Source organism: Bos indicus x Bos taurus, chromosome 26 (genome assembly GCF_003369695.1).
Source record: "Bos indicus x Bos taurus breed Angus x Brahman F1 hybrid chromosome 26, Bos_hybrid_MaternalHap_v2.0, whole genome shotgun sequence".
NCBI classification, from domain to species: domain Eukaryota; kingdom Metazoa; phylum Chordata; class Mammalia; order Artiodactyla; family Bovidae; genus Bos; species Bos indicus x Bos taurus.
In genome coordinates, this window is record NC_040101.1 from 5,276,788 (window position 1) to 5,302,650 (window position 25,863).

Consider the following 25,863-nt stretch of genomic DNA (forward strand, 5'->3'; position numbering starts at 1 on the left):
CTGTAACAGAAGACAACAGAGACTGGGGAGAATCGAGGGAGAATGTGAATGTAGACGGTGTAAAGAGATGACAGTGATGTTCTGGAAGAACAACGAAGCCCCTGGACATTGTCTTCATCCTTGAGAGCTACCTGCTGAACCACTCACATGCTTCTCACATTCTGACAGGATTTGGCTACATGTTAACAGAAACAGATACCTAGATACATAAGTAAGTAAGAAGGCTGAGCGCCGAAGAATTGATGCTTTTGAACTGTGGTGTTGGAGAAGACTCTTGAGAGTCCCTTGGACTGCAAGGAGATCCAACCAGTCCATTCTAAAGGAGATCAGTCCTGGGTGTTCTTTGGAAGGAATGATGCTAAAGCTGAAACTCCACTACTTTGGCCACCTCATGTGAAGAGTTGCCTCATTGGAAAAGACTCTGATGCTGGGAGGGATTGGGGGCAGGAGGAGAAGGGGACGACAGAGGATGAGATGGCTGGATGGCATTATCAACTCGATGGACATGAGTTTGAGTGAACTCTGGGAGTTGGTGATGGACAGGGAGGCCTGGTGTGCTGCAGTTCATGGGGCCGCAAAGAGTCGGACACGACTGAGTGACTGAACTGACTGACTAAAGTGTTAGTCACTCAGTCATGTCCGACTCACCGCAACCCCATGAACTGTAGCCCACCTGGCTCCTCTGTCCATGGAATTCTCCAAGCAAGAATACTGAAGTGGGTTGCCTTTCCCTTCTCCAGGTAATCTTCCTGACCCAGGGATTGAACCTGGGACTCCCCACATTGCAGGTGGATTCTTTACCATCTGAGCAACCAGGGAAGCCCACTAGAGATAGATAGTAGAGGCCAATATGGCAGAATGCTTGCAACTGATGAATTCAAATGATAGGAATAATGGTTTTCATTGCACTATTCTTTCAGCTTTTCTATATGCTTGACATTTTTAATGATAAGAAGAGGAAAGCTTGCAAGCTAAATGGGGAGACTCAATATGAGACTGTATCACCATCAACATTCTGATTTTGATACTCTTTTATAGATCTGCAAGACGCTCCCATGGGGAGAAACTGATCAAAGCATACGAAGATGCTCTGTATTATTTTTTACAGCTGTGTCTGACTCTACAATTGTTTCAAAATAAAAGTTTACTCAAAAAATACATGCTTTAAAATAATTAGTGGAAAAATAGTAAACCAATGACATAGACAGAGGTTCATAACCTTGTACAGGAGGCCGTGATCAAAACCATCCCCAAGAAAAAGAAATGCAAAAAGGCAAAGTGTTATCTGAAGAGGCCTTACAAAGATCTGAGAAAAGAAGAGAAGCAAAAGGCAAAGGAGAAAAGGAATGATATACCCATCTGAATTCAGAGTTCCAAAGAATAGCAAGGAGAGATAAGAAAGTCTTCCTAAGTGATCAATGCAAAGAAATAGAGGAAAACAATAGAATGGGAAAGACTAGAGATCTCATCAAGAAAATTAGGGAACATTTCATGCAAAGATGGGCTCAATAAAGGACAGAAATGCTATGGATCTAACAGAAGCAGAAGATATTAAGAAGAGGTGGCAAGAATACACAGAAGAACTATACAAAAAGATCTTCATGACCCAGATAACAACGATGGTATGATCACTCACCTAGAGCCAGATATCCTGGAGTGTTAAGTAAAATGGGTCTTAGGAAGTGTCACTATGAAAAAGCTAGTGGAGGTGATGGAATTCCAGCTGAGTTATTTCGATTCCTAAAAGATGATGCTATGAAAGTGGTGCGCTCAATATGCCAGCAAATTTGGAAAACTCAGCAGTGGCGACAGGAATGAAAAGATCAGTTTTCATTCCAATCCCAAAGAAAGGCAATGCCAAAAAATGTTCCAACTCCTGCACAATCGCACTCATCTCACATGCTAGCAAAGTAATGCTCAAAATTCTCCAAGCTAGGTTTCAATAGTACCCGAACAGAGAACTTCCAGATGTTCAAGCTAGAAAAGGCAGAGGAACCAGAGATTAAATTGCCAACATCTGGTGGATCATAGAAAAGCAAGAGAATTCCAGGAAAACATCTACTTCTGCTTCATTGACTATTCTAAAGCCTTTGACTGTGTGGATCACAACAAACTGTGGAAAATTCTTAAGGAGATGAGAATACCAGACCACCTGACCTGCCTCCTGAGAAACCTGTATGCAGGTCAAGAAACAACAGTTAGAGACAGATATGGAACAACAGACTGGTTCCAAATTGGGAAAGGAGTACGTCAAGGCTGTGTATTGTCACCCTGCTTATTTAATGATATGCAGAGTACATCATGTGAAATGCTCGGCTGGATGAAGCACAAGCTGAAATCAACATTGGCAGGAGAGATATCAATAACCTCAGATATGCAGATGACACCACCCTTATGGCAGAAAGTGAAAAGGAACTAAAGAGCCTCTTGATGAAAGTGAAGAGGAGAGTGAAAAAGCGTAAAACTCAACATTCAAAAAATGAAGATTATGGCATCTGATCCCATTACTTCATGGCAGATAGATGGGGAAGCAATGGAAACAGTGATAGACTTTACTTTCTTGGGCTCCCAAATCACTGCAGATAGTGACTACAGCCTTGAAATTAAAAGATGCTTGCTCCTTGGAAGAAAAGCTATGAGCAACCTAGACAATATATAAAAAATCAGAGACATTACTTTGCCGACAAAGGTCTACCTAGTCAAAGCTATGGTTTTTCCTGTAGTCATGTATGGATGTGAGAGTTGGACCATAAAGAAAGCTGAGCACTGAAGAATGCTTTTGAAGTGTGGTGTTGGAGAACACTCTTGAGAGTCCCTTGGACTGCAAGGAGATCCAACCAGTCAATCCTAAAGGAACTCAGCCCTGAATACTCATTGAAAGAACTGATGCTGAAGCTGAAGCTCCAATACTCTGGGCACCTGGTGCGAAGAGCTGACTCACTGGAAAAGACCCTGATGCTGGCAAAGATTGAGGGCAGGAGGAGAAGGGGACGACAGAGGATGAGATGGTTGGACAGCATCACTGACTTGATAGTCATGAGTTTGAGCAAAATCCAGGAGTTGGTGATGGACAGGGAAGCCGGGCATGGTGCAGTCCATGGGGTTGCAGAGTTGGACACGACTGAGTGACTGAACTGAATGGCATAGAAACAGAGGTCAGAGAAATAGAAAGACACAAAGCTGCTTAGCATGACCTCTGGGGCCTTGTGCAGTTTGAAACCCCAGTGCCTCTCCAGGCCCACCACCTTCTTTCTCTCCCACCTACAGGACTCCTTCTTCTCTTCCTACACATTGCACAACCCTCTCTTTTGCAAAACAACCCTTCCTGAGGGCTTCCCTGGTGGTCCAGTAGGAAGGGACCTCAGGGCACATGGAATCAATCTGGCCAGGGAGCTACGATCCCATGTGCTGGGGAGGAATTAAGCCCACAAGTGTCAGCTACTGAGCCTGGGCAGCATAACTAGAGAGTCCTTGGGCCACAAGGGAAAACCCTGGCAGCTAAGACCCGACACAGACACATAAATAAATAATTTTTTTTTAAGCCTTCCTTAGGACTTCCGTGGTGGTCCAGCGGTTAAGAATCTGACTTTGATTCCTGGTCGAGGAACAAAGACCCCACATACTAAGGGGCAAATAAGTCCATGCATCGCCATTAATTATAAGCTTGCAACCACTGAGCTCATGTGCCACAAAGAAGCCTCAACACAGCCAAACATAAAGACAAGAATATTTCTTAATTTTGTTTTTTAAAAAGACTTCCGTCCACCTGACTCAGTCCAGTGTGGCTGATTTGCAACGCCCATTCTTTTGGAGCATGGGTAACCTGGGTTGTCTGATGGACTCCCGGGTAAACTGGGATACTCTCTACTACACTGGGGGCCTCAGAGCAAGATGTGTCTGCTCTGCTGCTCTCATTACCTCCACCTTCTTCACACAGTTGCTCTTCACTAAGTAGCTTGTGAGTGAACTCACTGTAAAAGGATTCCGCACCCTTGGACTCAGCATTTCATCTCCGAGGAATGGTCACAGGGATAAAGAAACAGATGCCCAGTGCCAGGCTCCTCTGCCCACTCATGACAGTCTCTACACAGGCTTACAAATCACCCTTTGGTGGCTATTTTCACATGGAACTCAGGGCCTTTAAGGCCAAGCCTGGCCAAGAGCAGAAGGATTCCTAGGCAATGACACTCACACAGCAAACATTCTTGTTTTCATAATCCCTGTGAGCATCATCACCGCTTTCCATCAGTTGAGAAGTCACCCTGGACCACACCAGCACAGGCTGGTGGTTGATGGGGCCAGAAAAGAAACAAAGAAGGGGTAACAGGCGATATCTGCCAGGTGAGACCAAGGTAGGCATCAGGAGGTGTTCTCAGAAGAGGTTGGACAGATGGAGACAGGAGGCATTTCAGGAAGAGGGTCCTAAGATCTCAGGGGGCTGCCTGGCCAGGCTTCCCTAGGTCACCCCACAAGCAGACAGGACTGGGAGAGGCCACAGGAAGGAGGAGGAGCGCGTGGCAGACTGTGGCTTCCCCTGGGTCCTCCTCGGAGATGAGAAGGGCCCTGTAGCCGGGTTCTCTGAATCTTCCCTGTCCTGTCTTCTGGATTCACTCAACCTGTAACTGCCAAGCATCACTTCTACTTGCAACGTTCGTGCATGAGTCCTTACTCACTCAGTCACTCCACAGACATTCCCTTAGGGGCACTTGGCAGGAATCTGGGACACGTGTCATGAGAACAGTCTGCCCTGGAAGGTCCAGAGTACTCCTCATCACCTCGATCTTACAATGGACGCTGAGCAAGCTCTTCACTTGTGGTCCTGACTCTGTGACTTGGACCCAGGACAGCCAGCAGCCGCATCTTCAGACCCGCATCTCCAACGCAGAAGAAGAACTTAAAGACCGTTCACGGTTGCCCATCCTAAAGGGACAATCTCTATTATGACAATTTTGAGCTGAAATGTCTATCCTCTTTCTTTCCTGGCTTAGACTTTCCATTTCATGCTGTGTTCCATCCTCTCACGGTCTGGGGGTCCAAGGGGCCATCTGAGAGGCCGTAAAAGTAACAGTTCTGAGGCTCGTGACTTTGGTGTTGATCATAACTGCAATTTTGTTTGAGAATGACTCATTCATCCAAAAAAAAGGGCTAAATTTGAAAACCTAAGGTAGCACTTTTAACAAGGAAGTAGTCTTGAGAAAAGAGTTGAGGCTCTTTGCACATCGCAGTACCGATTAACTTCCAATTATTTAACACAAAATGCTCTTTCGTTTTTGTGAGCAGTTGTCCAAGTAGAAAAATAGTCAAATCCTCTCTACGGATAGTTAACAGATAGGAACCCATTTTACGAAGGTTCTGACAGATTAACAACAATAAAAAAGGTTTACAATCCTTGCAGTATGAATTCATGATATCCAAAACCACAAATGCCATTTCATAATGGAAATCAAATCGTTTGCAAATAATTGATGCTCTGAACCACTGTGTCTACAGAAATAAACTCCCTTGGGAAATCAGGGCCACAACACATAACAAGTATCTGATGATCTGCTTCCTGCAAGGAGAGAGGGTACATGCTTGGAATTCAGGATGTTACAGTCATTTTTAAACACCATTTTGTAAAATCACTTTTTCATGACATCCTGAAGGTTCCCTATCCACAGCACACTTGAATAATCTGGATTAAATATTTTTAACAGTTTGCATGAATCATAAGATTTTGATCACGTGACTAATCTGTAAAGGACAAATGATTTATTGGAGCCCTGAGTTTTCAGCATGGGTAACACTTCTCATTCTGAAGTTTATCCTTTAGCCTGAACCATTATCTAGGAAATTGCTCATATAGATTTAGCTACAACTGGCTTAAAGCTGAACATTCAGAAAACTAAGATCATGGCATCTGGTCCCATCACTTCATGGCAAATAGATGGGGAAACAGTGGAAACAGTAGCTGACTTTATTTTGGGGGGCTCCAAAATCACTGCAGATGGTGATTGCAGTCAAGAAATTAAATGGAAGGAAAGTTATGAACAAACTAGACAGCATATTAAAAAGCAGAGACATTACTTTGCCAACAAAGGTCTGTCTAGTCAAGGCTATGGTTTTTCCAGTAGTCATGTATGGATGTGAGAGTTGGACTATAAAGAAAGCTGAGCGCCGAAGAATTGATGCTTTTGAACTGCAGTGTGGGAGAAGACTCTTGAGAGTGCCTTGGACTGCAAGGAGATCCAACCAGTCCATTCTAAAGGAGATTGGTCCTGGGTGTTCATTGGAAGGACTGATGTTAAAGCTGAAACTCCAATACTTTGGCCACCTGATGCAAAGAGCTGACTCATTTCAAAAGACCCTAATGCTGGGAAAGATTGAAGGCGGGAGGAGAAGGGGACAACAGAGGATGAGATGGTTGGATGGCATCACCAACTCGATGGACATGAGTTTGAGTAAACTCTGGGAGTTGGTGATGGACAGGGAGGCCTGGCAGGCTGCAGTCCACAGGGTTGCAACAGTCGGACATGACTGTGTGACTGAACTGAACTGAACTGATCCTTCCGATGATCAAACAGGAGGCATGAAATGTTTCACAAGGCAAATGGAACTTCACTATGATATGCCTGCTGAAGAATCCCAGGATAACATCACATGTGATATGTTACACGCGTGAGAAGAGTCCTACATGACACTGCTCCTTAATATTACACAAAAACTAAACATATTAAGCCTGAGAATAGTCCTACATTAAACTGCTCATTAATATTACACAAAAACTAAACATATAGACACATCATCACATACACATTCTTGCTCCTTGATTCCTTTGTAAGATTTTTTTTTCTGATGTGGATCATTTTTAAAGTCTTTTTTGAATTTGTAACAATATTGCTTCTATTTTGTGTTTTGGTTTTTTTGGCCATGAGGCATGTGGGACCTTAGCTTCCCGACTAAAGATCAAACCCACACCCCTTGCATTGCAAGGTGAAGTCTTAACCACTGGACCACAGGCAAGTTCCCCTTGACTTTGACTGAAGGAAAATTGGTATGATTTTAAGGTATAAATCCATTTGTGTATCTTTAGAAATTTAAATCCAATTATTTATTATTATCTATTATGTTATTAAATATTACATCAATTCAGTTCAGTTCAGTCGCTCAGTCGTGTCCAACTCTTTGCGACCCCAAGAATCGCAGCATGCCAGGCCTCCCTGTCCATCACCAACCCCCAGGGTCTACCCAAACTCATGCCCATCGAGTCAGTGATGCCATCCAGCCATCTCATCCTCTGTTGTCCCCTTTTCCTCCTGCCCTCAATCTTTCCCAGCATCAGGGTCTTTTCCAATGAGTCAACTCTTCGCATGAGGTGGCCAAAGTATTGGATAAATACAAACTTAAATATACATATGCATACACATAAGCATATATAATGGCAGTGATTAGTGATGTAGCTTTTTTTTATTAGAATTCATCCTTTGAAAAAATGCTTAAATGCCTTGTCTTCTGACCATCCCTTAATAAGGCTGACGTCAAGTGCAATCAACGTTGTTTTGGAAACACTAGCAGAGCTTCCTGTGGTTTGTAGGAATCTAGGGGCCTCAGAACTGGAATCGGTTCTCCGAGACACAGGAGTGGAGGGTGGACATCTACTTGGCAACTCTGCAGACATGCTGGCGGTGGCTTCGCAGACGACATCTGCCATATGGCCCTGTGATGCCAGCTTGTCAGGGATGGTGCCTCCAAGGATACGTTCCTTTCTATTGTACTTCTCCTGATTAAGTTGTATCACAGTCTCACTGAAGATGACTAGAGAATTATTTCCAGAAATGCTAATGAGCCTCCATGATGAAAGCTAATTAATAACGGAGCACAATTTAAGGCTGAAAATTCTCCTTGGCTTCTATCGAGTGTCAATCGATAAATAAACAGGAGCTAATGGTAGCTCTCTGTGGTAACGTCTCCAAATTTACCATGACCCTAAAGCCTGGGAGAGGAAAGAACAGAAAACGGATTTTTCTGGGCTGATACCCTGGGTCACTTTCCAGGTCAGTACAAGGAGTGAGCCTATCGCAGAAAGCTTATCTTCTCTCTCTCTCTTTTTAATTTTAAACCTTTTGTGTTGTGTTGGGTTGTAGCTGATTAACAATGTTGCGATAGTTTCAGAAGGGATCCAGCCACATATATACATGTGTTATCCATTCTCCAAACTCCCCTCCCATTCAGGCTGCCACACTGTTAATATTGAGCCATGCATTATACAGTAGGTCCTTGTTAGTTATCCATTTTAAATAGGACCCTTATCTTCTTACAAACACACTTTTACCTAGACCATCTCTGGGCTTCTGAAGTCAAGTGGAGGCAAGTCTAAAATCAAACTGAAAATGGAAATATTGATATCAGCATTTTGTCTCAAAGGCTGAGCTCAAAACAAGGTTATATGAACAGTCAGAGTCACACTCACCACCACATCGGTCCTCATCTTCCCAAAAGTCTTGATCAAATGGGCATAATGATAGTCTTCCATTTGTCGTAGGATAGCTGTCATGCAGGCCACGAAATTTCCCTGCAAACAAATCAAAAGATATAGTTAGATGATGAGAGAACAACACTCAAAAGTCGATGTAAACCGACAGCCCCTTCTTCTGTTTCTCCTCTGCTGTAACAGTAGGTTCTCATTAGCCATCTATTTTATACATGTGAAAGTGAAAGTCACTCAGTGGTGTCTGACTCTTTGCGACCCCATGGGCCATACAGTCCAGGGAATTCTCCAGGCCAGAATACTGGAGTGGGTAGCCTTTCCCAACCCAGGGATCAAACCCAAGGCTTCCACATTGCAGGTGGATACCTTACCAGCTGAGCCACCAGGGAAGCCCAAGAATAGCGGAGTGGGTAGCCTGTCCCATCTCCAGAGGATCTTCCCGACCCAGGAATCAAACGGGGGTCTCCTGATTGCAGGCGGATTCTTTTCCAACTCAGCTATCAGGAAGTTGGAAAAGAATATACACAGCAGTGTATGCATGTCAATCCTAATCCTTAAAAATGCATTCAAATATACATTAGGTGCAGAAAAATACTGTTGATTCCACTTATATGAGGTATCTAGAATAGTCTGATTCATAGTCAGAAAGCACATTGGTAGATGTACCAGGGGCTGGGGGTTTTGAGGGTGCAGAGTGGGGAGGGGGCGTTAGTGTTTAGTGGGGACAGTTTCAGTTTAGGAAGGTGAAAAATTCGAGAGGTAGAGCAGGAGGGTGAGAGCTGCTTAGTGCCACTGAACTGTACAGTTAAATATAGTTAAAACAGTGTGTGACTTCTACCACGACAAAAAAAATAAAAACTCTGGTCGGCAGAGGGGAGGAGAATTGATGTGAATTGAACTAAGAGTCTGGGATCACAGCCCATCAAGGAGACACCACGAGTGAGGCTGGCCAGCTAGGTGACCAGTCACTTCAGCCTCAGCATCTTCTCTTTTGCTACATTTCTGTCTCTCTGACTCCATTAAATGCTTGCTGATACATGACTGTCCAGTCTGGAAAAAACAAGCTTGAAAGGTTTTTTGCATTAAATATGTGCAAATGGGAGACAGGATTGAAATCACTGCCACTTGTATTTTGTGTTCTCTGGAAAGTCGCTGCCCTTATTATCAGGCCAAGTGTGTGTGCAGCACCTCCTCCTGGGCTGTGGCAAAGAAAGGCCTTTTATTTCTCAAATCTGCCTGTATCCCCCTTGGCCAATTTGGAGGCAATCACCAGTGACTCCACAATGAGTTATGGTCCAATTCTCCTCCAGGAGAAGCATGTGGGGAGGAATGCGGCCTCATCAGAATGTAAAGTGGGAGAGACAGGAATTTCTCAAAACAGACAGAGCTGGCAGGAAAAGGAAAGAAGGGGGAAAAAAGAAACCACCAAAGGAAATCAAGACACGGGACAGGATGGGACCAGGGCATTGAGCAACAGAAGTGCACACGTGTGTGCGCGTGCAGATCTGTGCACCTGTGGGTGTGTGCAGACACACCAAGGCAAATTTGGTCTAGTGAGTAGGCAGGCGGGTAAACTCTCCTGTTGCCATTAATTGGACTCGATCATTTCTGAGGCTCATGGCTGACAGCGTCCTAACAACCTTCCTTGCTTTTAAACATTTCCCCCTAAAGTAATGACATTGCAAGAAACATAGGACATATATTTTCTCCCATCAAAGCAGTACAAGTCTGGTAAAATTACAGGATGAGACATACTCTGAGACATGCCCCTAATTTTGCCTCGCTAAATGAGTTCAGATTGTATTCTTTTACTAACTCTGCTTTTACAAACAATATGATTGAATGCCTGAATATCTCTTGTATGAATTTGGAATGCACGCTCTGAATTGAAATATCAAAGTCCACTATTTTTTTCTGAGCCATTTTATATCTGTAATATACATATATGCTTCCACATGAGTCCTCAGGAAATGCATTACGTAAGTTAGCCAAATAAAATAATGATAATATGGTATGTTCCATTTGCCCAGAAGTGTAAATTATTTGTGAATGATGATAATTGCTGAAATTTAGATTCCAAGTCGGTGTTCAGGGAAAAAGCTTAAATAACGTGTGTTTTCCACTGGAGGAATGATCTGTAAAATGGCAAGATATCCATTTATGAAGATGAACTTTTGTAATATGTAGGTGTTTAGCATCTTCTTGAGCACAAGAGAAGCCGCCTTTGTATTCTTTACTTCTGATGAAAGCCATCTTTTGGATAACAGTCTTCATCATATTACATGTTGATTGATTACCATGTGTCAAGCGCTATGCCAGGGCCACTAGAAACATGGCCTCATTCAATCACACCACAGATTTTCTTCTTGTTCCCAGATTATAAACAAAAGTGTTCCCCTCTCGATGAAAATAAGGAAACCCGGCTGTGAATCCAGAATACCCCCTATGAGGTAGGTGCTGAGGAGCTGGGCTAATTTTCCATCCAGATATGCATTTTAATTATTTTTCTGAGAAATTTGAGGTCACTGCTAACGGCCAACCTGAAACAGAGATTCACTGTCTCAAACTTGTGCAGTCATTAGAGAAAGCTGGGAAGAGCATGAGGAAGCGGAAAAGGTGGCCATAGACAGTGTCTCCAGTTCTCCCCTGACCCAGCTGGCTACGACCTGGACGCCTCCCTCCCAGACAAGGAGCTTTTCTAGAACGAGAAGTTTCACCTGCCAGGGGTTCATATTAATTTTCTGCAGGTCAAAGGGGTTAAAGAATCGGGACTCCCATATTACAGTCACTGAAATCACAAAGCCAGCTGTGTACAATTCAGAGCAACAGACTTCACGTACTGCACTTTAAATATGAAGTTCAAAGTAGAAAGAAGACCCCAGAGCAGTCTTGAAAATGCAAAACACATGAGCAGGGAGTAATATCCATTTAAAAACAACAGAAATACATAGAACATCCAGAATCTGGCCAGACACTCAAACAGGTGACGTGGACATGCTCAACTGAGGGAGCAGACTGCCACGCAATGCTGAAAATTCCATGCAAGGCAAAGGCTGGGGGAGCTGACATGATGCAGAAAATGAAAACCTGAAGAGAACATAGCAATTTCCATAAAGCAAATCCTGGGAAGGCTTCAGTGGCTGGTCGGGAAGCTCTGCATTTGCATGAGAATATCACAGAGAGGGCAGCCAAATGGCCTCTTGTCTAACTGTGATGGGGACTAATTGGAGGACAAGGGCAGGTCATCGCCCTGAGTTAGAGGTCAAAAGGCCACAGGTACAACGCGCTCCCTACTTAATCTAAGGAAACGTTACGGAAAGCAGTTTGTATAGTTCAGTCTTGCTTAGAGGAAGCAAATCTTTCTATTTCAGTGCTTTTCTAAGCAGAAATTCTGCACCCCACCGAGAAAGAGGTAATATACCTGTCAAATTTCACAGAAAGGCCCCCTCTTTCCCTCAGAACGGAGTCCCATGCGAGGGGGCCAGCATCTTTAGAGAAGAAACATGGCGGACACCATGGAGCATGACTGCCTACGTGAACTCAGTGGAACCCTCTGGAGCAGAGTGTGGGTTTCTAAGGGTAGATGGAAAGCAGGTATTTATGGAAGCTGTATTTGAAACCAATCACACACCAGAAACAGAAGTGGGGGTGAGCTGTGACACAAAACTTATTCTGCAGGCTCAGAAGAAAATTACAATTCGATGCCTGGCCATTGATTTATTGGAAATGCATTTAGAAGTCATAGGACGCTTTTAGTTTAGACAATGGGTGGGTGGGCAGGTAGGCTGGGGGTGACTGTACAGAATTCCTCCTAGAAACTGAGCCTGGGGGTCGAGTTCTAGTCCCAGTGGCTGAGTGAAAATGAGCAAATAAATAAAAGTAAGACATATTCCTTATGACTTCAAAGCCATGCAAAATAGGGACAGAGAAGTCAGGAGGCAGAGGCAGAACTTTTAAAAACCAAGACATGGAAGCCTCATAAACAAAAAAATGTGAACTTCATTAGCAATCAGAGATGAAAATGGTATATCATTATTTGCCTGCCAAAATAGCAGAGGAGTATTTAAGTGATGATAATGTTAGCAAGGGCACAGGGGATGAGCACTCTTAGACTCCACTGGTGGGAGCATAAATTGCTATAACCTTTTTAAAAAGCGATTTGGCAATAGGTTTAAAAAGTCTTGGAAAAAAATACTCATCTCCTCAGGGTAATTCTACTTCCCACAAGTCACCTAAAGAAGTAATTCAGAATCAGAAATTTTATGCCCAAAGATGTCCATTGCATCTCTGAAAACATCTCAGTGTTCAACAGCTAGGAACTGTATAAGTAATATGATATTCTGTAAGATTGCAAGGTAAAATATAGGATGCCCAGCTCAATTTGAATCTCAGAAAAATATGTCCCAAAGATTGCATTGGAAATTTTGCACATGACATTCATAATACTACAGAAATGATTTGTTGTTTACCTGAAGTTCATTTTTTATTTGCTAATTCACATAAACATACCATAGTTTTTTGATGAAATATTATGTAACCATCAAACAATAATCATGAAAATATGAACTGTTTTAAGTAGCATAAGAAAATGCTCAAAGATGAAAATCAGACATAATCATGGGAGTTTTCAGCAAAAGAAAAAAATATAGCACAGGAAAAAGTCAAAAGGAGAAACAATTCAAAGAAAAGACACCACATAGTGATGAGGGCGGGAGGATGAGTCCAGATTACTTTAAAACTGGAAAATATACTAGCATTTTAAAAGGTGGGACAGGAACTGAGAATTGCATTGACATACATACCCCACCAAATGTAAAATAGACGGCGGGCGGGAATTTGCTGTGTAGCAAAGGGAGCTCAACCCAGCGACCACCAGTGGTGGGATGGGGCAGAAATTCTGGGGAGGGTGGGAGGGAGGCTCAAGAGGGAGGGGACATAGGTATACTTATGGCTGATTCACATTTTGTATGGCAGAAACCAACACAGCATGGGAAAGCAATTATCCTCCAATTAAAAAATAAATTCTAAAAAAAGGTAGTCATTAGATAAGACAGCTGAGATCTCCATCTTCTCCCCCTGACCCTCAGTGTCCTTAGGGGTTCCCTTATTCTCAAAAAGTTCTTTCATGGGGCTCCCTCTGCCCACGTGGACTAGGTCACTGCTCCTCAAGCCTTGGGCTGAACTTGCGTCTGTGCCCCCCCCTGGAATTTTCTTTCTGGCCCTCGTCCAGCCCATTTTAAATTTGGAACACCAGGGCTCTAAGCAGATGGACAGACAGACTGGAGGACAGGCAGAACGCAGCACTGCTGGTGGGGCAGGGGACGCTGTGTGGCAGGCAAGTGAGTGCAAAGTCGCAACGGGATACAGAGACAAAAGGCTTCTAACACAGATTTTGAAGAACAATCACTTAGGGCGAGTTCTTGTCAATGGTATCTTTGCCATCTTTGCCTAGTCTAGAGTCCAAGACTGTGTACATGAATTGGAAGGGAAAATCCCAAGGATTTGTGTTCACAGTCTTGAGCTGTGAAGGGGCACCTCTTTTATGTAAAGACATCAGGACTGAGTCACGAGGCTCAGAGAATAAAGCTTGACATTGCTCTTGGTAATCCCATCCACGGTCCAGAACGCTTCATACACCCCTGGATCTCACACGTGCATGGAGCCCGCAGCACAGGCAGAAATTGTAAGTCTCTTCCAAGTACTCTAAACGCCAAGGGATTTGGGGGAGCTCCAAATCGCAGAAGCTGTCGGAGCTGCAGACAGAGCTCCAGGGACATGGGGTCTGGAGGGCAGGCAGCAGGCTTGAATAAAAGGAGAAATCTACTATTTGTATTGGGGATTACACTTCTTGGTGGCCAGTGATGACGTGTCAAAAATTTTAAATGTGTTTTCATGAAAGCAAGTGCTTTGAAGAGGAATTCTCATTTATATATTTCATTTCAAATATATCAATGAAAACAAACCTACTTCATAATCACCATCAAAAGTTGAAGACAAAGTAATCCTCCAATGATACTGCTGAAGGACACTGGGCAAGAATTGCAGCAAAGGTGGGAAGAGGTATCACTTGGTGGATTCTAGGTGACTTCCATACTGGGGAGCATTTCAGCCCAAGAATCAATACTGTATGGCAACATTATGAGGACTAGGATCTGGAAAAGGGAATGTGGTTGAGAGTCGAGTGCTCTGTTTCAAAGGCAATTGTTGTTGCTGTTCGCTAAGTCATATCTGACTCTCTGTGACCCCGTGGACTGCAGTACGCCAGGCTCCTCAGTCCACTCTCCCCCGGAGTTGGCTCAAATTCATGTCCATTGAGTCGGTGATGCTATCGAACCATCTCATCTTCTGCCACCCACTTCTTCTGCCTTCAATCTTTCCCAGGTCTTTTCCAAAGAGATGGCTCTTCGCATCAGGGGGCCAAAGTATTGGAGCTTCAGCTTCAGCATCAGTCCTTTCAGTGAATATACAGGTTGATTTCCTTTCAAAGGCAGGGGTGATATGAAATAAATCCCCATACAGATAAGTTCTTGGACAGATAAGAAGCCCTAGAGAGTGCAAGGCTTTCTGTTTTCAAGAGGGAAAGCCAATGGTGAAATGTTTAAAGGTTCTATTTGTTATAAGGAAACTTAAGAGAGAAACATAGGGAGTCCAGACAGATAACACAAAGAATATCTCAACATGGCATTCACTGGCCCAAAGCGTCCTCCAAAGCCTCTGTAGGGATGATGTTTGTGAAAAATACACATGGGGGCATCCACATAACAAATTAAAAACAGCTGTAAACACAGACTCGTCTGTTTCCTCACACTAAACTGACAATAATGTTTCTAAAGTTCACAAATGCACAAAGACCAGGAGAAGAAGAGAGACAGAACCACAGGAGAGAGAATTCTGGAAGCTGACAAGCGGATGCAGAAACGATTACTAGCTGTGCTGGAAGCAGGAAGGGAATGGATATCTATCAGGAATCCTGTTGATTCTGGGCAGAGAGTCCTGGAAAGTCTAGGAAACTAGAGCTGCCAGTTACTCAGAGAGTGAGGCTATGTGTCAACTGGAAATCCAAAGCCCTGATGTCTTTAAAACCTGGCCAATATGCCCACCCCAGCAGGTCCTCTAAGGGGATTGACTCGCTCCCAGGAGGGAACCACATGTTTACCCTCCTGATGAAACAGAAGAGATAGCGGGGCAGGACCACTTGCTGAGACTGTCCCGTGATAGGAAGCCGATTATTCTAAGTCCCCACACTGCTCTGCTCAGCTCGGCTCCCAGCAAAACACCAAGGATAAGCAGCCTGCACTTAAGCCCCGTAACAAACTGGAACAGGCAATTGGAAGAATCCTCTCTGGAGAAACTGACCAGCCCAAGAGAATACCCAATAACTTCCCATTAAGGTTCTGACAGCATGAGGACCCCGTCCGCATGGGCTCCTCATGCAGTGAGGCCCAGAGCCTTCAAGGTCTGTGCATCCAGGGGGAACAGAGGGTCCGAAAGTGACTTCAGTCCTCAGGAGAAAAACCGACCAGATATTAATAAAGGAGGCCAGAACAAGCAAGAACAGAAGCCAGAGGAATGAAAGAAAATTGAGAAAACGTAAGAAAATTCAATCATTATTATCTTCAGCTAGGTAAGAGATGATATCCATAAAACAAGAACATATGTTATAAAAAGAAAAAAAAAAGGAACAGATACAATGAAATGATTATGGAATGTTTCAGCTGTATTAGCAGAAATAAACATCTTAATAGGAGTTTGGGAACATACAATTAATGAAATCCTCCAAAAGCAGAACAACAACACACATGGAGAATAAAAACATCAGAGACTCCATTCAGGAGTCAATATTTAATCAATAGAAATTCCAGAAAGAACACAGAAAATGGGGAGACAAAAGTATTTTTACAAAATGATAGAAGACTCATTAAAGGATTATTAGAACTAATAAATGAATTCACAGATTATAGGATACAGGATCAAATGACAAAACTCAATTGTTTTTCTAACACTGGCAATGAATAATCTGAAAATAAAATTCAAGGGAAAAATTCCTTTCACTAAAGCATCAAAACAAACAAGAATAAATTTAACAAAATTATATAATACTTGGACCTCCAAAACTAGAAGGTACTGTTAAAGGAAATTAAAGGGGACCTAAATAAATAGAAAAATACCCCATGTTCATGAAATAGAAGACTTAATATTGTTAAAAGGGCTATACTCCCCAAATTGAGGTACAGATTCAACCCAATTCCTATCAAAATTCCAGCTGGCTGCTTTGCAGAAATTGACAAGTTAGTTACAGATGACTGTATTTTGCCTGATTTCATTCTAGAAAGTGTCCAGGACAGGCAAACCCATAAAAACATGAAGTTAGACTTGGGATTGCCAAGAGCTGGAAGTTTAAGGAAAGAATGAAGAGCAACTGCCTTTGGGTATGGGTTTCCTTTGTGAGTGACAACAATATTCTAAAGTGGATCATGTGCCTATAGTTAAAACCTTATATTCTTACATTAAATAGATGAATTTTATGGCATAAAAATTAGATCACAACAAAGCTGTCAAAATTCTTAAATATAAATTAATTAACTAAACAATGTAAGATAATTATTCTAAAATGACAAGCATATCCAAAATGACAGGGCCCACTGAGGGTCAAACACAATCAAGACTCACATGTGTGAGATTGTGGAATATTACAGACAGAACAATAATTCTCAAACATTCGAGAACAAAAGAAGAGGTCCAGTGGTTAAGACTCCAAGCTCCCCAAACTGGGAGCCTGGGTCCATTCCCAAGTCAGGGAACTAGATCCCACATGTTGTAACTAAAGGTCCTGCATGCCGATATTAAGACCTGGCACAGCAAAATAAATAAAAATTATAAAAAAAAAAAAAGAAAAAAAGAAATGCACAAGTAGAAATGCAAGCATGGACTAGGAACTGATCATGGAGAGGACAGTGAAGGAGACACCTAGTTCTCAGGACAAGTCAAGCCCTTGTAAACGCTCAGATTTAAAATGATAATAACCCATCTGGAAAACTCCTTCCAAATTCTATGATCCTTGTGAAATTATTCTTTCTCTTTAGATTTGTGAAATAGATACAAGGAAGTTTTTCTCACCTTTGCTTTGTTTCTTCATTCATGTATTTTGACATCATGGGAAATCACTTAACCCTTTTAGGATGGGGTTGGGGGTCATAAGGAAGAAATGATAATGCAGTAGAGCAATGGTGTAGGACGAAGAGAAGACAGTGCCCTTGTGAGATACAGCAGAAGACACAAGTCACTGCTGTGCTTCGCAGAGTATTCAACATCTTGTTAATTAAATATGTGCTTAAGCATAATACATAATAAAAAGGCTGAATCAAGTACTATTGTTAACACTGAGGTTATTGGAAAAATAAATATTCACTCATACCATTTGAACTTAACTACATCTTTCCCCAAAATACAATCCATGGTGAAACTGAGGGCAGTCTTTTGTTTCTTTTCTCATTTCAAGAAAAAGTCAGTCCCATGAATCATCTACCCAAAGTACAGTTAATTTTTACTCATTTAGTTTCCAAACTATTGTGATCTCTTGTTTTATAAAGGACCATAGAGTGAGGAATGTTTGTAAAAAGATGCTATACCAAATTAAAAATAGTATGGTTGAGAAATGAAACTAATGTCGTCTATTAGCTCCTTTCAACTACTAGCAACAAATTAAACCTGCATTTTAAATTTAAATTGAACACTACAGCTCATATCATTGCAGACACGATAAAGAAAAAAACTTTAATTTTAAAAACAAAATCAATTTCAACTTTACGGTGGCAGTAATTGTAGGAAGGTGTTTATAGGAAAAATATACCAAAAGGAACTCTCTGGATCTTGTATTACCCATAACAATTATTTGCTGCTTATTCTACATAATAAATTAAACACGTATTCACATTTGTTATGAAGAGTAAAAATAAATTACAATCAAATTTTATATATACGCAATTATACTTTGTGGTATAAAGAGGAATATACATATATTGTATATAACTTCTTGATATAATTCATTTGTTGCTAACATAAGTCAGATTACTACAGAAAATTTTATATTTATTTTCAGAAACAGTAAATCAGATAATAGCAGAACCTTGGAGCGCTTTCAGATCTTCTCCCACGATATACAGTAACTGTGAACACACCGTAGTAAAACCAAGAGTAATTCAGTCTTAATAGCATTTTGCCTTTGAAGGGGGATCAATTTACTACACATTTTTAAACTCTCTTTTGTCCATAAACGACACTCTTGTCATCATAGTTATAGATTAAAATTGAAACTCTTTATTGGATGAAATGAAATTCCTCTCTATGAATCATAAAATGATGCTGTGCTCAATAGTATTTATATTGGTTAGATGAGTTGATGTGGAGAAAACTGTCACATACAAAATGCTAAAAACAAACAAACAAACTAATGAATCATAAGGAGAACAAAATACCTTTTGGAATATAAGATCATTTTAAAATAGAAGCAATGATAATCTGATTTATAAGATGTTATTTCTTAGGAAATATTTATACATAAACATATAAATCTACAGTGTGCAGATAAGGCTCAAATACCACCTATCACAATCCATCACTAATAGCTTGTCTGCTCATGACCACAAAAGCCCTCAAAGTTCTTTAAGCACTAAATGCCTTGAGGTTTATTTCCAAAATCTCCTACTATGGGGAAGTGGAACTCAGTCTAGGGGGGCGGTACCCAAAAGAAATTCTGCAAAGCAATGTGCCTGCTGAGCAGGTGTGCAAGAAAACACAGGTGGCATGAAAACTCCCCTGTAGGGGCTAGCTGCCCGTCCCCTCGCCCTTTCCCCACAGCCCTGAGGAAATCAAAGCGTCCTCAGATTCGGAGGTGATGGGGCCACTTGGAACATACTAGAAGAAATTGGGGAGATAAGGCAGAAATGATGAGGAGATTCAAAATGTTGCCGAGTATTAGTAAGTGCAACACTCAACAGACACTCAAAGAGACAACACGGAGTTGTGTTGACAACACGGAGTCTGGGGGCTTGGCCAGGTGGGTATACACACAGTGCCCCCAGGATGAGCACACACGGGGGCCTGGGGCCAAAGGACTAAGGCAGGAGGACCCAGGAGGATGCTGGAAGAGACTGTCCTGGCAGAAGTGAGGACGACAGGAGCGATGGATCACGACGCAGCGGCAAGTCTGTGAGTCTACACTGGTACTCAGACAAGGGTTCTTGGCAAGGCAGGCAGTGTTGAAAAGAGAGACAAAGGTAAGACCCTTACCTTACAGATCACAATGTGTAGGTGGAACCAGAAAGTAAGGAAACCATCCGTTCCAATCCCTAAAGCAATGGTTGATTCCAGAAAGGATTCTCAATGGGACTGAAAAGATTCGGATAAAGGTCCTCGGGGATGAAGACACTCAATCTGAAACTATCACCCCCACGTTCTTCCTCATTACAGACTGTGCCCCCAGGGGGTGAAGAACACAGAGGACGCATCATCCCTGAGATCCCTGTGCCAAAAATGTGAGATAATAAGCAATAACTCTTTGAGGAAAACATCCTCACCCTAGATGGGGGAAGAAGTATGGAAGATGATTAACTCCTTTTATAAGTGAGAGTATAGACAGAGTTGGCCAACACACACTTAGGAGATGAGAAGAGCAAGAAACAGGGCTCAGACCCCAAGTTAAAGGAGAAGGAAGAGGAGATGGAGGAGGGGTGAAGAGGGGAAAAGGGAGGCGGAGGCTGCAGACAAAGCAACATCGGATAAGGCCATTGTCCTGCGCCCTTAATGAAAGCCAATGCGGAAACCTCATCTGGGGTAGATATTATATTATAGAATTGTTAATTTTTATAGATGCCATATGATTACCGACTATGCAGCAGAATTACTTTCTCGGGAGATGCAAGAAACAATGAGGGACGAACGTGCCACCATGTCCGTGACAGACTTTTCCACTGGTGAAGAAATAAATTTACATTTGAGATATACAAATACACAATGGAGAGAGGGCGGAGTTAACGCATACCTGACGGACTGCTAATAAAGAATGGATCTAGCTGACAGGTATTCACGTTTTACTGGAATATTTTTCCAACATTTCCATACCTGTGCAAACTCCAAAATAAACTTCTACTCACAGACTACTGGAGGAGGCGGACACGACAACAATTCATTAAGACACAATGCCACAAAAGTTATACAAGGCGGCTATTACAGACTGGCAAGGAGAGTCTAAGGAGCAAGCATTTCTTTTCCAGTCATAGGAATTATTACTGACTGTCATAACAGGAAAACAAGCAATGGGTTAGCTATTTTAAGACATTTAGGGAAGGGAGAGAGGAGGAGTCAAACTTCCCAACTCAGAAATATTCACTCAGGAAACTGTTTGAGGAGCAAGAGTGTAAGTGAATGGAGAGCTTTAAGGCTTTTGTATATAAAGTTCTGACACACGCATTCTTCTTCAATGCAAGAACGATTGATTTATTTGGACTGCTCACTGTAGAAGTGCTTGCTGGCCTTGACAAAATGCTCTTCAGTGACAGAAGGAAGAGTAAAGATATCCCGTCTCCATACAAAATACAGATCTTAATATCACGCACATTCCTTTCATTATTTTACAATCCTTTTCTTTCTATGGTAAAGGTTTACAGGTAGATGATAGAAAATTAGCTTCCAAGACAAGACTAAAAGGCTTGAGGTAGACAGTTTATAATAATCGCCTGACCCAGATCAAGAGGGCTACATAAAGTAGAACAGGCTGTTTAAGCTCTCTGAGCCTCAGTTTCCTCATCTGTAAAGTGGGGACAGTAACTTTAAAATCCAAAATTGTTGGAAGATTTAAATTGGTTATTGATGTAAGGATATTAGCCCAGTGCCTGGCTACATACACAAATGCTAGTTATAATGGTGGTGATCATGATGACAGATAAAATACAATAAAACACAAGAATAAAGTCACAAAAGTATGAAGTCAGGAGACCTTCATAACAGAGTCCAAGAATGCTTAAAAAAAAAACCAAACAAACTGGAGATATATTTATGTTCATGGTCTGGAAGAATCAATATAGTAAAGATGCCAAGTGATCTACAGTCAGCAGGAAGGTATTGTAGAAATTAACAATCTAATTCTAAACTTTATGTGGAAAAGCAAATGATGTGAAACAGCCAAAGAAACTTTGAATGAAGTTAAAGGACACACCACTCTCTGATTTTAAGATTTATTGCAAAACTACAGATATTAAGACTATGGTACTGGTGAAAGGACAGACCGATAGATGACAAAACCTGACCACACACACACGGTTAATGGATTTTCAACAAAAGTGCCAAGAAAATTTAATGAAAAGTATAGTGCTTTTGGAGAAGGCAATGGCACCCCACTCCAGTACTCTTGCCTGGAAAATCCCAGGGACAGAGGAGCCTGGTGGCTACAGTCCATGGGGTCACAAAGAGTCGGACACGACTGAGCGACTTCACTTTCACTTTTCACTTTCATGCACTGGAGAAGGAAATGGCAACCCACTCCAGTGTTCTTGCCTGGAGAATCCCAGGGACAGGGGAGCCTGGTGGGCTGCCATCTATGGGGTCACACAGAGTCGGACACGACTGAAGTGACTTAGCAGCAGTAGCATAATGCTTTTAACAAATGGTATTTTCAAATGATACAATTAGACACATATGAAAAGTCAGAAAGAAAAAGGAGGGAGACATGGAGGAAAATAGGGTTGACTTATACCCTACACCATATACAAAAGTTAGCATAAACTGCATCATAAATGCAAAACCTCCAAAACAGCAGAAATTCTAGAAGAAAACACAAGGAAAAACCTTTCCCAGCCTTGGTTTAGGTATATATTTCTTGGGATACAAAACACATGAAACATACAAGAACAACTGACATCCTCCTATATCACTGGTCTGAAGGCAAAAGGGTACAGATATTTTGGGCAAAGTCTGGCAGTTTCTTATACATTCCATCATGTACTGCCCGTAGGGCCCAATCATCCTGCTTCTAAGTATTCACGCAAGAGAAAGGAAAACATACATCCACACAAAGACCTCTACACAAATGTTTACAGACAGTCTTAGTCTCAAATGCCAAACATCACCCTATATGTCTGTTGCTGCTGCTAAGGCGCTTAGTCGTGTCCGACTCTTAGCGACCCCATGGACTGCAGCCTACCAGGCTCCACCATCCATGGAATTTTCCAGGCAAGAGTACTGGAGTGGGGTGCCATTGCCTTTTCCACCCTATATGTCTATTACCTGTTAAATGGATCAACAAATGCAGGACATCCATATGATGGAACAGGGCTCAACAATAAAATGGACATTTTGCTTATCTACTGATAAACAAATGTAGATCATTCTCAGACACCAAGGATTTCTTTTGTTAAAAACAAAACATCAAACAAACAACAAAACTGTGCTAACTGAAAGATGTCAACACATAAGGTAACACAATGTATAAATTCATGTATGTGACATTCTAGAAACACAAAAGTCATGTATGGATGTGAAAGTTGGACTGTGAAGAAGGCTGAGCACTGAAGAATTGATGCTTTTGAACTGTGGTGTTGAAGAAGACTCTTGAGAGTCCCTTGGACTGCAAGGAGATCCAATCAGTCCATTCTGAAGGAGATCAGTCCTGGGATTTCTTTGGAGGGAATGATGCTGAAGCTGAAACTCCAGTACTTTGGCCACCTCATGTGAAGAGTTGACTCATTGGAAAAGACTCTGATGCTGGGAGGGATTGGGGGCAGGAGGAGAAGGGGACGACAGAGGATGAGATGGCTGGATGGCATCACTGACTTGATGGACATGGGTCTAAGTGAACTCCGGGAGTTGGTGATGGACAGGGAGGCCTGGCGTGCTGCGATTCATGGGGTTGCAAAGAGTCGGACACGACTGATCGACTGAACTGAACTGAACTGACAGTGATAAAAGGGAGAAGGTTGACTCCAGAGGGGAATATGAAAATATTCTAAACCCTGTATTTGGTGGGGCTTAGACAACTGTACATATCAATCAAAATTCAAAACTACAGGGGTGAATTTTACTATATGATCTTATGTATGTATAAATATGTGTGTGTCTGTGTGTGATATGTGCATATATATATACACACACACACAAAGAACACAAATTGAAAATCATAAAATACCCTGTAAGTGATATGCAGCTAATATTGACATTTAGTGGATTCCTTCTTGCTCTCACATATAGAAACAACCTAGTTAATGAACGTAGGATCATAGTTCAGTTACTGTAGCTTTCAAATGGTTCATTATTCACAGTACAAGCCTTACATCACCACCCTTGGTTTTCACATTTTCCATGGGTATCCATGACAATTTATTCTTTCCCATGAACTTTAGAACCACATTATTGAGTTTGAAACAAGTCCCACTGGAACTGACATTGAGATTGCAATGAACTTTTAAACTAATGGAGAAGGCTTGTAGATATTAGCCTTCTCACTTATATATACATGGTGTCTCTCCATTGGTTAGTCTAGTTTGATGTCATTCAGGAATGTTTTGTGGTTTTCATCACATGGATCTTAAACAGTTCATGTATTGTTGATTCCTATAGGAAAGAGAAAAAAAATTCCCCCCCCCAAAAAAAACCTTTAAAATTTTCACGACATCTGTATTCATATATTTGGGAAAACCACTGAATTTGATAAGTAAATTCTATTATTGAACTCATCATTACTCACTATAGCTTGAGCGGGGAAGGATGTTGAAACAAACCGAACCAGCACCTGTCAGTAATTCTGTGTTGTCCTTTCCAAACCACGAAGGCTGTGTTTCTACTTCTGGACCCACTACACAGGTTCTCACGACCAAGTCAACGTTAAATTGTAATAGTGAGAATGAATGTCTTTGTTTCCTTAGAGATGTTAATGGGCAGGCATGCCTTTAAGGTCTAATATTTTATATATATTTTTTAATACTTGAAATAAACTAATTCAACAATTATTTATGGAACACCTGTGCTAAGTTCAAACTACCGCACAATTGTACTCATCTCACACACTAGTAAAGTAATGCTTTAAATTCTCCAAGCCAGGCTTCAGCAATACATGCACCATGAACTTCCTGATGTTCAAGCTGGTTTTAGAAAAGGCAGAGGAACCAGAGATCAAATTGCTAGCATTTGCTGGATCATGGAAAAAGGAAGAGAGTTCCAGAAAAACATCTATTTCTGCTTTATTGACTATGCCAAAGCCTTTGACTATGTGGATCATAATAAACTGTGGAAAATTCTGAAAGAGATGGGAATACCAGACCACCTGACCTGCCTCTTGAGAAACCTGTATGCAGGTCAGGAAGCAACAGTTAGAACTGGACATGGAACAGACTGGTTCCAAATAGGAAAAGGAGTATGTCAAGGCTGTATACTGTCACTCTGCTTATTTAATTTATATGCACAGTACATCATGAGAAATGTTGGGCTAGAGGAAGCACAAGCTGGAATCAAGATTGCCGGGAGAAATATCAATAACCTCAGATATGCAGATGACACCATCCTTATGGCAGAAAGTGAAGAAGAACTAAAGAGCCTCTTGATGAAAGTGAAAGGGGAGAGTGAAAAGTTTGGCTTAAAGCTCAACATTCAGAAAACTAAGATCATGGCACCCGTTCCCATCACTTCATGGCAAACAGATGGGGCAACAGTGGAAACAGTGGCTGACTTTATTTTTTTGGGCTCCAAAATCACTGCAGATGGAGATTGTAGCCATGAAATTAAAAGACACTTACTCCTTGGAAGGAAAGTTATGACCAACCTAGACAGCATATTAAAAAGCAGAGACATTACTTTGCCAACAAAGGTCCATCTAGTCAAGGCTATGGTTTTTCCAGTGGTCATGTATGGATGTGAGAGTTGGACTGTGAAGAAGGCTGAGCGCTGAAGAATTGATGCTTTTGAACTGTGGTGTTGGAGAAGACTCTTGAGAGTGCCTTGGACTGCAAGGAGGCCCACCAGTCCATCCTAAAGGAGATCAGTCCTGGGTGTTCATTGGAAGGACTGATGTTGAAGCTGAAACTCCAATACTTTGGCCACCTGATGTGAAGAGCTTACTCATTTGAAAAGACCCTGATGCTGGGAAAGATTGAGGGCAGGAGGAGAAGGGGATGACAGAGGATGAGATGGTTGGATGGCATCACTGACTCAATGGACATGAGTTTTAGTGAACTACAAGAGTTGGTGATAGACAGGGAGGTCTGGCTTGCTGCAGTTCATGGGGTTGCAAAGAGTCGGACATGACTGAGCGAATGAACTGAACTGAACTGTGCTAAGTTCTGAGGATAAGCTGATGGACAAAACAGATATACTCTCTATTTGTCCTACAGAAGAGTAAAGTGAAGTGAAGT

General features: G+C 41.9%; 1 protein-coding gene across 2 annotated transcripts in view; it reads right to left on the reverse strand.

Annotated features, from left to right (window-relative positions):
• Positions 1 to 25,863, reverse strand: part of DOCK1 (dedicator of cytokinesis 1) — a 554,660-nt gene that overhangs the window by 205,433 nt on the left and 323,364 nt on the right. For both annotated transcript variants that reach the window (XM_027528650.1, XM_027528651.1), the window contains exon 28: positions 8,450 to 8,551. In XM_027528650.1, coding sequence (XP_027384451.1) covers positions 8,450 to 8,551 — 102 coding nt within the window. The remainder of the gene's footprint in view (positions 1 to 8,449; positions 8,552 to 25,863) is intronic.